Genomic DNA, 14,398 nt, shown 5'->3' with positions numbered 1-14,398 from the left:
ATCTCCTCTCTCCACTGCAACTTTCCATGCATCCCAAACCTGTTCTGGAGAGCTGGGAACCCTTCTGGAGCTCAACTGAGAGTTGAGAGAAAGCTGATATAAGGAGAGGGACTCCTTCAAGTGCCAAAGTCCCAAGTTATTTAGGACGTAAAATATTATTTGGGACTTTAAGCATTATCAAAAACATCTTAATTTTGGACTGGAAGTATACAGGCAACCAATGCAGTTCCTGTAAGGCCAGTGTCATAGGGTTTCTATATGGTTTCTGGCCTTTTGAACTAGTTGAAGCTTCCTAGTTTTCTTCAAGGGAGACCTAGAGCTTTACCACATGAGCATTCTCACCACAATCCTGCTTGTCAATGAAAATGAAATTATACCTGTTTGGATTCACTGCATCACTCCATATCTTTGCAGTCATGCAACTGCCATTGTGCTCTTCCCCTGACTCCCTCTTAAACCCACCTCACTGCCCTATAACCTACCAAGGATGTCTTCCATTTTAAATTTTTATTAATTTTTATTTTCACTTTTTCATGCAATTCCAGAGCTCTGCTACTGCGATTTAAGGTTTTTCTTTAAAAAAAAAAAAAGGGGGGGGGGGGGAGAAAAAAAAAAAAAAAAAACATAAAAGTAAACTCACTGCTTGGGGAGGAGGTGACAAGGGGAAAGAAGGAGATGCTGACACCATGTGAATGCCAATAACACAACTGCCCCAGCAGTGACATTTCACACCGTGCAATTGCAAGCACATTGACAGGTTATCTCCTTCAGTGAAAAGGCAGGGAGGGCATATGCAGCAGCTATAAGATCGGACATGACATAGTGCAATAAGTATCACCAAAGCTGCTTTTTTATAGGTCTAATTGGAGTTTTAAAGCCAGATGTAGAAATCTCCCTACATAGAGCACATTGCGTTCATTCATTTGGGAAGTTCCTAGTGTTAATATTCAGAAACAGACCACATCTCCTTTGTATTACAGAAATAAGTGCCCCAATTATCCTCATTTAAGATATCCCTATTTATTTATTATATTTATTTTGGCTGGATGCATGGGGCAATTCCATCAAGGAAAGTCATTTTGTGAGCAGATTTGGAATGAGATGATCTCCCCTCTCCAATCCAGCTCCAAAATGCATCCCAAAATCCTGCTCTGGATAACCTCTCCAGAGCTGGTCTCCAGGTGGGACTGAGAGCTGAGAAGAAGGTTCCATCATGCTGATGCTTCAGTGTCGGTAGGATATGTGATTTAGGACATTCGGGCTTTTTTTCACACATGGTTCCCTCTCCGGCCCCATTGAATCCTCATAAGACCTCTGTGAGGTCAGTAGGCAGAGCAAAAAAGAAGATGAAAGACTGGTGGAAGATAACTCAGTGAGCTTCTTTGCAGATGGCGGTGTAAAGCCAGATCTACCTAGACCTAAATCCAACATTATAGTTTCTACAGCACATTATTGCACATTACAGCAACAAGAACGATGGGAAAAGGAAATACAGACACCAGAAAAATGACCAAATTGCATGCTACATGCAAATATGTATTATAATAAGTATTCAAATAGCCACTGCTTATCTACTGAATTGCTTCAGATTGGAAAGTTTGAAATGCTTGACCTCTGCCTATTGCTCTTATACAGGAAGTCCCACATTCCTTTCAAGGTTCTGGTTTATGGATGCATATTTGTCCTATCAAAGTCCTGTCACAAACCCTTGCATTGGCTACTTCTACTGTGGAATGGGCAGCCAGGGGGAAACTCAGTGCACCAATTGTTGATGGGACTTCCTCTTGAAATGCCCCTTTCCAGTTCAGTGCATCATTTCTCTTACATAGTTCCAAGAAATCAGGCTACTATCTATAGCAGGAACTGATTGGTCATTCAGAAACCTGTCCTTCTTCCAGGTTGACTGTCTAATGGAACCAGTTTGTCTAGTTCATGAGGAATATCTGAGAAATCCAAGTTAACATGTGTTCTCCTCCCTCCAGGTAAAGGTGGACCAACATATTAAGTAAAGCTTTTTCCAGACTATTTTAGGCAAAAAAAAATACCCTTCCCTCCCAAACACACTTTAAAACTGAATCAGTTGTCAATGGACCTTTTGGGATGAGTGTCATCTGCCTTCATTAGAGGTGGCATAAGTTTGTTTGTTTGTTTTTCACTTTTTTATGTTCTGCCACTTGAAGCAGTTAAGACACTTTTGGTTCCTTAAGGAGCCATCTCATATGCCAAAGAAAGACAAAAATTATAGAAATCCTGTCTCCAAATGTCCAGGTTGTTTTCCCACACATAGTTCCACAAGGAACAAAAGTTTATGTGAATGTGAAGAGAGGATATATTCAGCTGAACTGTACTTATAGCTATAAGGATTATGATGTGTGTAGTGGTATACAAGGATGAGAATTGTAGAATAAGAGTTTGATGTTAAAGGATGTTAACAAATGTGTGATGAACTACTGTGGATTCTAAGTATCTGCTGGTGTTTAGTTCCAGGATTTCCCATGGATCCAAAATACATGGATGTTGAAGCCTCATCAGATACAGTGGTGTAGCAAAATTGTGTCCCTTATATAAAAAGCAAAAAATCAAGGTTTCTTTTTGGGAGCTGTGTCTGAATCTGTGTCTCTGTCTATTTCTCTCTGTGTGTATTCAAGCTGTGGATGGTTGAATCCACAGGTGCAGAATCTGTGGATACAGAAGGCTAACTGTATCTGAAAGCTCCTTAAATCAATTCTAGTTTAGTAGTATTTTAGGATGTAACTATTTTACTCCTGTTGAAGCTCCTTCAACAATTTTTATCATCTCTTGTCAGAATCTGCAGCTTACCGCAATGCAAATGCTATACAGGGAATGAAGAATAAGAAACTATGTCATGTTCTAGATAGTTTTTCTATAATGCCCTGAACTATATCCCCCTTTTGCTATTTTGTAATGTTCTGTTGGTTTTAATAATGTTATTATGCACTGATTTCCTACACACAGAGTGAAACAACTATGATAATTTTATAAATATAGGACATTTTCATTACAAAATTAGGAATTAGCTCTCCATATTCAATTGGTTTCCAAGTTTATATCTCACAGACTAAACCTCTTTTGCACAACAGTAGACTTGCCCACAGATTTCTGATGAAAGCTAACTTGCTAAGAAAGCAAAAGAAAAGAGAGACAATCAGAACCATGAATGCTACTCTCCAAAGATTAGTGCACAAAGGCAAAGAGAATTACTACAACAATCAATGCAAAGAAATATAAATCAACAACAAAAAAGGAAGAATAAGAGACCTGTTCTACAAGAATTGGGAAATTCAAAGAGAAATTAAAACAAAGGGTGGGGAATGCTCTTTAATAAGAAGTGGAACAATTAAATAAAAAAGATGGAAACAATATACAGAAGAGCTATATAAAAATACAAAAAGATGAACCACATATGGGATGAAGAAACCTATGAAGATGAACCCCAAATTTTGGAAAGTCATACTCAAAAGCAATTAGGAAGAATAAAGCACCAGGAACAGATGACATACTAAGGGAACTGCTACAATCCACAGAGAGAAAATCAACTTTAGTTTTAACTAAAATCTGCCAACAAGTATGGAAAACAAAGCAGTGGCCCACAGACTGGAAGTGATCCATATACATTCTAATACACAAAAAAGGAGACACAAAAGATTGCAGTAACCACTGCACTAATTTCCCATGCAAGCAAAGTCATGCTCAAATTTTTGTAGGAAAGACTCCTACAATATATGGAGCAAGAAATCAGAGAGTTGCAAGTTGGATACAGGAAGGGAAGAGGCACTAGGGACCACATAGCAAACATATGATAGATAATGGAGAGCACTCGAGAATCCCCCCCCCAAAAAAAAAACCCAATGCATGTGTTTTGACTGCATAGATCACAAAAAGCCACGGAATGCTCTCAAAGAAATGGGAGAGTCACTGTATCTAATTGTCCTGATGCATAACCTATATTCAGGATGAGAGGCTACCATCTGAATTGAATATGGAGAAACAGAATAGTTCCCAACTGGAAAAGGGGACAGGCAAGGCTGCATACTATCCCCCTATGCATATATTTGGTTGACATTGATATCCCTTAGTGGCATACCTTCTGGTTGCTTCTTGAAAAATTATCATAATCATAAATTGCCTTCTCCAACTGGACATTTTCCCAATGATTTGGACTAGTAAATTCTTGTTAAAAGGATTATCAATTAAAAATTAACTTTTTCTGAAGTTCCGAGCTGTGATTAAGCCATTTCACTTTCTTTCAAATCTTGAGAAAACCTACCTTTGAGGCCTAGCATTGTATCAGGAGCAGACACTTCACAAATGTCTGGTGGTGTAAGGGTGCTACTTTGGATTGGCAGCCCATTGCTATAAAGGAGAAAAGCCTACATATTTTAAGTCATGCTTACGGATATTTACCCAAATTGATTTCCAGGTATAAATAGATATAGATATAAATCTGAAAGACCTTGTATACCCTGACCCTAAAGGCTCCAGATCCTGTCTGATCTTGTGAGGCAAACAGGGTCATCCCAGTTAATATTTGGGTGGGTGGGAGACTGCAAATGAATGCCAGGTGGTGTATGCTATATTTCAGAGGAAGAAACTGGCAAAACCACCTCTGAGTATTCCTTGTCTATGAAACCCTATGTAATTTATGGGGTGGCTGTATGTTGACAGGCACCTTGAAGGCACATATACACACAAGACCTTGTAAGATTTGATGAAACTAATCAAAAGTAGTGCTGAAACAGAACAGGGATGGGGCAGCTGACCCAAATGTTGGTGTGGTTTTCATGGGCAGGGATTCAAGGCACAGGGCATAGGACCATATAGAACAAGAGTTTCTACTCATCTCTCTTGTCAGTTCTGAACTGAATATTTTCATGTGTGCTATTTTCAGTTTCTACTAACAAATTTAAATAATAGATCTTTTTCATTTAGAAGGTTGGAAATGAGATAAAGGCCCCTAGCACTGTGTTATGATGATGTTGTTGCCAGATAGGAAGGTCATTCTTGATGATGATGATGATGATGATGATGATGCCTTTATCCTCCTCCCCAGAAATCCACTGATGTACTTGCAGATTATCCCATTAAATGACATAGTTAGCTTCATGACTAAGGATTTGATCCCATGAATAATCCCTAAAGCTGATTTGTAACATCTTGTGAAATCTCTCTGTGTTGTCTTTAGCAGTACAAACACAAAATAAATGATACCCATGATCAATCAGTAAATTTCCCTTTGCATTGTAAATATTGTGGGCAAGAAACTTCCTGTATTTTTTGTTGCATACAATGACTAGCACACCATTGGCTAGGCCTAAATGAATGTTTTAGTAATAATTCTCCTTTTAATTTAAATTTTTTAAAATTGTCACAGTATGTCTTAGCAGTCTTCTGTATGATGTGCCTAGGCATTGTAAGCACTTGGACAGGAAAATTTTGCTTTTGTTTCCTGTACTATGAACAATGTGCCACTGACTGGATCTAAATGTATTTGTAGCTATCATTGCTGGAGCTTAAGGGCCATTGAAGCTTCTTAAATCCATTGAATCCTTGACAGCTTCTGTTTGTTGTCTGCTTAGACACAGAGAAAAAACTAGGAGCACCTGCTTCAGAAAAGCAATAAGGAGATATTTTAGTATTAGGATAAGGCTAAAGTTTAAGTTGGATTGAACATGACTGATTCAAACATATATTAAATGAGTATACTAGAAAACAATGTAATTATATTCATCACAACTGTACATATGCATTCAGTTTTTAAATATTTTAAATATACTTCAGTGTTCAAAGGAAATGTATTGTGGGTCTTCCTAACTATTTATAAGTTGTGGGTTTGTCGGTAGCATGTGGCAATACATTCAAATCACCAGCAAAGAGCTGCAGAGACCTGTAAAAATAAACAATCTACAGATACATCTATGCAATTGTTACTATTCATATAAATGTGTGCAGTTTTTATCATTAATCTCAAAATGATGATCTTTTATTTCTTTCACAGATCAAATTATGACATCATCATCCAAAGGAATTTTCCGGCCATTTCTATATATCTTTATTGTGCTGGGCTGTTTTATGGCATGCCTACTTATTTATATCAAGCCCACAAACAGCTGGATCGCCAATCCCATCGAATCAGCAAGCTCAGTTCTGAAAATGAAGAACTTCTTCTCCACCAAAAGTGATTATATCAATGAGACGACTATTCTGATATGGGTGTGGCCATTTGGTCAGACATTTGATCTAAAATTCTGCCCAGCGTTTAACATACATGGGTGCCATCTCACTACTGACCGCACACTGTACAATCGTTCTCATGCTGTTCTTATTCACCACAGAGACATCAGTTGGGATCTGACTAATTTACCTCAGCAGCCAAGGCCACCATTTCAGAAATGGATCTGGATGAACTTGGAATCACCAACACACACTCCGCAGAAGAGTGGAATTGAACATCTTTTCAATCTGACCCTCACTTATCGTCGTGATTCAGATATTCAAGTGCCTTATGGCTTCATGATGGTTAGCACAAACTCCTTTTTGTTTGAAATGCCAAATAAAGAAAGGCTGGTGTGTTGGGTGGTGAGTAACTGGAACCCTGAACATGCAAGGGTCAAGTATTATAACGAACTAAGTAAATACATTGAAATACATACCTATGGGCAAGCGTTTGGTGACTATGTGAGTGACAAAAATTTGATCCCAACTATTTCCACTTGTAAGTTTTACCTTTCTTTTGAGAATTCCATCCACAAAGACTATATCACAGAAAAACTTTACAATGCCTTTCTGGCTGGGTCTGTGCCAGTTGTTCTTGGTCCTCCTAGAGAAAACTATGAGAACTACATCCCAGCTAATTCTTTCATACACGTGGAAGATTTTCTCTCCCCACAGGACCTTTCAGAGTATCTTTTGATGCTTGACAAAAATGATAAACTGTATCTTAGCTACTTCAACTGGAGGAAAGATTTTTCAGTCCGCCTTCCTCGATTCTGGGAATCACACGCATGCCTTGCATGTGACCATGTAAAAAGACACCAGGAATACAAATCTGTTGGTAACTTGGAAAAATGGTTTTGGAATTAAATCTTGAACATTTTTGCACTTTATACAGAAAAAGCAGGAAAAAAATCATTATTTGAAGATGGACAAAACATTCATCAGTCAAGGGATCACTGTTTATCTTGTCCTTTGGATACAACAAATTCCATTTAGACTACCTTCTCTTAATCTGGATAATTAATTCAGACCTAAATCTGGAATCTTTCACTGGAAAGTAGGCAGGTGTATGATTATTTAGATAAGAGGAACTGATAATTGGCAACCTGGGACAGATGTTTGATTGCATTGTGGAAGCAATGAGCATTGTCATGATTTCTTGTTATATTTTAATCAGACTTAACTGCCCAATGTGAAAAATCTAGGAGTAGCAAATTTTGCAGTGTGTTGTTAGGGGGGAAACCCCAAGAGGTAACTCATATGGATGCTTTTCAAGATCCATACATGTATCGGGCACAAAAAGGCTGCACAAATTATTTCATTCTGAGCCACTGGTATGGGACCTTATTTATTTTATTGGAAAACCTGCTATGTAGATAGCTGGTAATGTGCACTGAAGAGTAACTTTATTGTTTACCATTTCTTTTTAAAAATCTTTTCTCCCATTTTGAAGTGCATCAATCACTGACCAATACATATAGTGATAGGGCCAATGTAAACAAAAAATCCTGGTCATCCTCTCTAATAATATTTGCGAAGAAAAAAACCCATAGAAATACCTAGATTGTCCTCCATTAAGGCTAACGATTTACAGAATTTCCACACCCTTAGAAAAAGTTACAGTACTGAAGTGCTTTCTCTTTTTTCTTATTCTTTCTTTTTTAAAAGATTAAAAGAGATTGAACAATTAGGCAGTTATCTGGAATTAAGCCTCATACAGCTCTGTGGGATGTGTGAACAAACATGTATAGGTATAAGAAGCAAAATTAAGAGACAGCATTGCAATGTTTAGTAGTGAAAACATTTGAAATTTACTAGATAAGATTATTAGGCTACTATTGTTTTTGGCCCAAAGAATGAAATATGTTAATGAAATGCATCATCCCAGAACAAGTTGTTTAATTGGTGATATTTCATACAGTTAGATGGGAAGACATATCTGAAGGTCAGTGAACTAATCTAAACTGAAGACACAGATGCATTTTTATGCTTTGTATTTTGTGATGGATGCAAAAACACTTCTGTCTACACACCGGGAGGCTGCAGCCTCTTCAACAAGTATAACATCACTGCTGACAGAACTGCTTACCTGTTGAAAACGGAGAAGAGAAAGCAAGCTAGTGACCAGGTGGTTTCCAGCACCTTCAGAGTTGCCATTATTCATGATCTGTTGGGCATTGTGAATACAGTTTGGGAACTAATGCTAGATATACTAGCCTCTGCTCCCCATAAAGGGTGCTCTGTGAGAAGTGACCTGTTTCTAATTGTGGTTATTTTCATTGGGCAGTAGAACATTTAATTCTATATCAAGGACATTTGTAAGTGTACAACATTGTTCGGTCTAGTAGATTGTTGGCATGAAGGATATTCAAAATCAAGAGGTCATTTTTCCAGCTAGAGAATACTACTGCTCCTAAGATACATGAGGGTGTCTTCAGTGGATTGTTTTAATAACTCCAGGGTATATATTTTTAAAATGTATTTGGGAAGATACAACCATTCTTTTATTTCAAAGGATTTTTCACTTGCTCAGCACTTTGTGGCTTGATCTGCTCTTGTCTTTTTGTGAATGTAAAAACTGAGGTTTTGCTTGACACCACATAAATGCAACGGAAAAGAACAGCTTGTTTACATAGTGCAGGTGGGTGGCAGGAAGAGGTGTGCACTCAGAGATCCCTCATTTCTTTCAAAGAAAAGAGGACTCTACCATTTACTTCTAGGTATATCACTGAAATTTAAAAAAACAAGTCTTAGAAGGCAGCAGTCCCCTTTAAATATAGTTAACTTTCAATTCAATAAGTGGTGAGATGAAATGTCTGAAGAGATTAAATGAAAGGATAAAGAATTAAGTGTATTTTGAAGAGTGCTGCTTTGATATTATTTATTGTGGCACTGCAGTGAAGCACTACACACTTTTTAAAATTATTGTAGATCCCAATAACTGATGCTATTCAGTCAGAATACACATTCAAACTACGCCTCAAAAGCTACAAGACTATTCTGGTTTTGTTTACAACACTAGGGCTGTGGGCTTTCAAGACTCAAATGAAGCATTTACCTCAGATTTCTCTGCAGAATTTGAGTTTTGCAGTCAGACATTTTTAATTCTTCTAAAACTAGTTCAAGTGTTCCCTTTTATGAGACATGCAGACCCATGAAGGTGAGAATGGGGCCATTTCTGCTGACTCTAGCTTGCCAGTGTGTCCTTATTCCCACTACACTATCCATACACTCAGTAGACACAAGCCTAGGTGTATGCCTCTCCTGTGATCTAGAACCCTGTGTCTTTATGTTTCTACATCATGGGCAGAGATTGTTCATGGGAGAGCAGCTCTTAACCACATGAAGGGCAACACCTACATAGGGTTAATGTGTCTCAACCAAATGGGCATTGTGATCAGTTCATCCCACTCTCTGCCAATATACTATATTTTTATTCATGGTCCACCAGCAAATGTAAAAATGTATGTACTGTCCTATTGCCATATAGCTTGTGGCAACAAAAAATATCATGTTGGATTAAGACTTAGTCGTGCTCAGAATAAACCCATTTATTCTTTGGGAATATTACTCAAAAATAACATAAGCCCCATTGATCAAGAGTGACCACGTCTGGATTCAACCTGATGACTATATTTTTTAAAATGTTATAAATAATGTATAAATGAGCTTTTGCTATCTGAAATACAATTATCCATAACCATTTATAACACATTGTCACTATGGATTTGCAATGCAACTCTGTGTTAATCATATGTGAACAGTGTTCTTTTGTATCAAAATTTTCAGGTTAAACTGCATGTTCCATGAAACATTTGGTCAAATGGATCTGTCATGCATTAGTCTTTCCTGTTTTTCCTAAAATAGGACATTTAGCAGTTATTTATCAATACAGAAATTGTTTATTGAGAAAAGTGTGATACAACCTCCCCACTGATTTCTATGAAAGAATCTGATCTTTGTGTGTTTCTTTGAATGAAAGTTATCATGTATAGAATGGTTCACATGAAGTACTGGATCAGGGTAGTAGTTTCAGAGGTTTATGAAATATCAGAATTAAAGGGGAAACTGACACTGATGTTTCCTTTTTTAAAATGCTTTGATTCCCCCCCTCACAAAAAAAATATTTTGTCACATTTGTAGGTATTTCAACATCTCAAAATGTGTCCCTTACAGGAAACTGTGAATCTCCTCTATTCACCAGCATTTGCATTATGAAACTAAAAGGGAAAACTGATAATACTGTATGCATAAATGCTATACAATAAAATATATTCTTTTCTAACATATATATAAAAAAGCTGAAATGGGGTATTTTAGCTTTCATGTAAAGGTGTCTGTCACCTTTTGGCAGAATAGCACTTTTGCATGTAGTGGGGTATGAGGATTGGGGAGAGAGACATTGTTCTTTATGCTTCTCTCCATCTGCTACTTCTTGTGCCATAGTCCACAGCATTCCTAAAGTGTTCCCAATTCCCAGATTGAGTTGAATTCCAAGACTGACTTGAAGGACATGTTGGGTTGACGTAATAAAGTGTGGGGGGGGGGCAGGAAAGCACCAATCAATGATGTGGACTCAATTTATAGAGCCCGAACTTCTTTGTATGTGTAATTGTATTTTTGAGTGTGGTCAGCATTTCTGTTTGTATTTTTGGTCAAAGCTATATGCTGCAAAGCAAAATGAAGGTTGTATTTCCAAAACTCTTCTTTTGGATCATGGAGATGAAATCTAAAAGAGTATACTATGTCAAAGTAATGTAGAACCAGACTCACTTGGGTCATAGTAGCATTCTTGCATGTTACACAGCAGCAACCTGTTTTGTCTCTTGCTGGGAGGAGTATATTCTCCTCTTCCTCACTGACCTGCTAACCTGATTCTTTTCCTTGTTCAAAATGTTAAACCAAATTTAAGTAACATCATTGCCTTTACATCCTAACTTTCAGATGCATAATGACATAAAATCAAAACAACTATGAAATAACAAACTTTCTGTTTTCTTGCTACAGCTAACGACAAAGACTTGGTCCAGAAAAAATGTCACATTGTGGGCTTTTGTGGCCTAAGGCACACATGTTTCTCTTGTGCTAACTACAGTGATCTGCTGATAGCTGAAATGTGTGAAACTACTAATGCAGAGCAAACACAACTCTGAGGAAAGCTATATAAGAAATCCTTAAAGTGATTTGATATGGAGTGATGGAACTTTTAAATCTTCCTAGAATGTCAGAAGTTTAGTTTTTCAGGTTGTGTCATTTTAATTTATATGAAAATAACGGAGAGTAAAAGTGAAGTAAGATACATATTAAAGTTGGATGAAGAAGCACTCTTCTTACTCATTTTGGTTTGCAATTCTTCGTTTACCTAGGAGAATGCAACCAAGGCACAACAGACTTGTTCATTTCTGCCATTAGCTATACCAAGAAATATTTCTGGAAAATGCATTAAAATTACACATATCGTGAACAATAGTTTACAGAACAATAATCTTCATGAGTGTATTTAATCTGGACAAATTATTGAAAGATTCCAATACATTTTTATCACAGCAATGCTAATATTTTGATATACCTGTTGCTATAACACTGGCACATATCTGATCCTTAGTTTCTTTGTATGAGACCAGATGCCCACTGTATGGGATGTGTCTGTGTGCACACACACACACGCAGTTGTATTAGAATTGTGTTTGGGTCAGGTCTCTACATCTGAGAGTGGATACAGGATATTTCTTTTTAAATCAAAACAGAAAATAGATCACAATCAAGGGACAGAAATAATTTTTAAGTATGTGTGTGAGAGAGAGAGTAGGGAGGGATAATTAAATAGTTACATAAATATTAGTATTTACAGAGTTTGCAAAACAGTATCACATGTGGGGTACTTGTTTAGAAAGAAAACAGTTATTGAATTCTGAGTTACATTTCAGTAGCATTGTGTACAATTGTAATAATTGTAAAGTATTACAGGAAATAGAAATTTTGCTTTGGTCTGCTTTTTCATTTCTTAGTTTTATGGTGGAAAGGTTTAAAGAAACCAGATTTTCAGGTTTTAAAGACTGATATTTATATGTGTGAAGAGCATGCTGTTTCATTTCTTAATTTCTCTGTTTAACCGCTTTGATTACCACCCACATAATCATACAAGGAAATTTAAATTGCTCCAGTTGTGTGCATATATATGTGTTCCTTAGAATCCTTTTTTGCATATGAGTAACACATAGAATAATATATACTATATATACTAGTCTATAAGTTTAAAAATTTATGTCCCAAAATTAACCACAAAATCCCAGGTCAACTTATTTACGGGTCCCTATGGAAATGCGATAGAATTCAGATTTCCCCATGCCATGCGGAGAGGAGTTTAGCAAGAAAGAGCCAAGCAGAAAGAACCCTGGGGGATTGACTGATATTACTGTTTGTTTAAGAGTCCCCCTGCCACTCACACATCTGGCTGAAACGAAAGCTGAAACGATGAAGAAAAGCCTCAGTGAGAGTTGCTGTTGCCGTAAGCACACATACACACACTGAAGGAGCCTCTACATTTTACCCTCAACCTACCCATGAGGGTCATGGCAAAATCCTTAATTTGGGCCCTAAAACCTGACTTTGACTTATACATGAGGTCCACTTATAGTTGAGTATATACGGTACATAATCATTATGTGAAATGTCAACAGTAACCAAATGATTCTAAACTAGACTCTTATATTTTATTGAATTGCTATTTATAAGCCCTACAATTTGTTTTTAGCACAAGGGCTTAATTAAATGTATGAGACACAGACCTACCATCATTTCATATGCCATTGCCCTTTCTTCATCTTCATATCAAGACAGATGAGGGAATGCCCTAAAGACATTCTTCCCCAACCTGTTAAGATATTGTGTTATATGTTGGGCTACAATATCCATTGTCGCCAGCCAACACATACAGGGAATGATTAAAATTGCAGCCCTACTCCTCTGGAGGGCAAAATAGAATCATAGAGTTGGAAGAGACCATAAGGGCCATCCAGTTCAACCTCCTATCATGCAGAAATACACAATTTGTCATTCTCCAAGCTTGCTCATCTGCCAGTTGTGAATACAAAATTTGTATCTGTTTCTTCTAAATGATCAAAATCCATTTTCCCCTTCACTCACATATCCACTGGTTTTTAAAATTCTACTTAGCCAGTTGTACCTATAAAAGAATACCCAGATCCTATTCTAGGGTAGGCCAGGCAGAGATGTAATTTATTACTCCTCTGGTTATCAAATATTTGGAATATTGCAGTGTGCCACTTTTCAGATTACATATTTTAGATCATTATTTCCCCTGTATTCAGGAGCTATTCCTTGACTCCATATGCACAATCCAGAACCTAGTAAGGGAATAGCTACAGCTATTCACTAACTGGGGAGTCAGAGGAAGTCTATTGGGCTGACCAAAAAATAAGTGGTCTTAATTACAACTGCAGCTGAGGGGAACAGAAATAAGGTCCCAGGAGAGCAACTTCATTTTTCTTCCCCTTGCAACTGAGACATGTAGCTAATTATCTGCCTGACTGTTTTCCCCATCAATCCCTCCCCCCAGCATAGCCAGTGAATGGCCACAGCAAAACCACCATCACTATCCCCCAGGGCTTGACATCAATCAGAGATTAAACCAATATGTGTTTGCATGCATGGAGCACAATTTTCTACATGTGTGATACAGAATCTGGGCCATTATCTATAATCTTTATTTCCTATGTATTTAATTCTGTATATATGTGTATGTGCCTTCAAGTTGCCTTGGTGACCCCATGAATTTATTAGGTTTTTCTTAGGCAAGGAATAATCAGTATATATATATATATATATATATATATATATATATATATATATTACCAGCCTTTCTTTTCCACTCATGTACTGATGGAGTTTCATTAATTTCTCCTGCCTCTGTTATGTGACTAAAATACTGTCATCCATCAAGAGATTACAATTAGGTTAATATTGGCGGGTTACAAATGGCCCTCAAGGGGCCGTTTTCCTGCCGCCGCCATTCGCTGTGTAGGGAAGCCCCAGCGGCCAGACCGCGAGGCTTCCCCGCGCAGCGAAAAAGGAGCCCCGAAATGGCGCTCCTTTTCGAAATGTGGAAGTGGCGCCATGAAGGGCGGAGCGTGCCCTCACAGCA

The 14,398-nt window shown here is 37.5% G+C and overlaps 1 protein-coding gene across 5 annotated transcripts in view; it reads left to right on the top strand.

The window, feature by feature from the left end:
- The window catches only part of FUT9 (fucosyltransferase 9), a 92,608-nt gene extending 79,201 nt beyond the window's left edge, over positions 1-13,407 (top strand). For all 5 annotated transcript variants that reach the window (XM_042446702.1, XM_042446705.1, XM_042446706.1 and 2 more), the window contains exon 2: positions 6,017-13,407. In XM_042446702.1, coding sequence (XP_042302636.1) covers positions 6,017-7,101 — 1,085 coding nt within the window. In that variant the 3' untranslated portion in view covers positions 7,102-13,407. The remainder of the gene's footprint in view (positions 1-6,016) is intronic.
- Positions 13,408-14,398: the final 991 nt, after the last annotated feature.

Source organism: Sceloporus undulatus, chromosome 1 (assembly GCF_019175285.1).
Source record: "Sceloporus undulatus isolate JIND9_A2432 ecotype Alabama chromosome 1, SceUnd_v1.1, whole genome shotgun sequence".
NCBI lineage: Eukaryota > Metazoa > Chordata > Lepidosauria > Squamata > Phrynosomatidae > Sceloporus > Sceloporus undulatus.
Note: the sequence above shows the minus strand (reverse complement) of the source record. Positions and strands in the feature narration are given on the sequence as shown.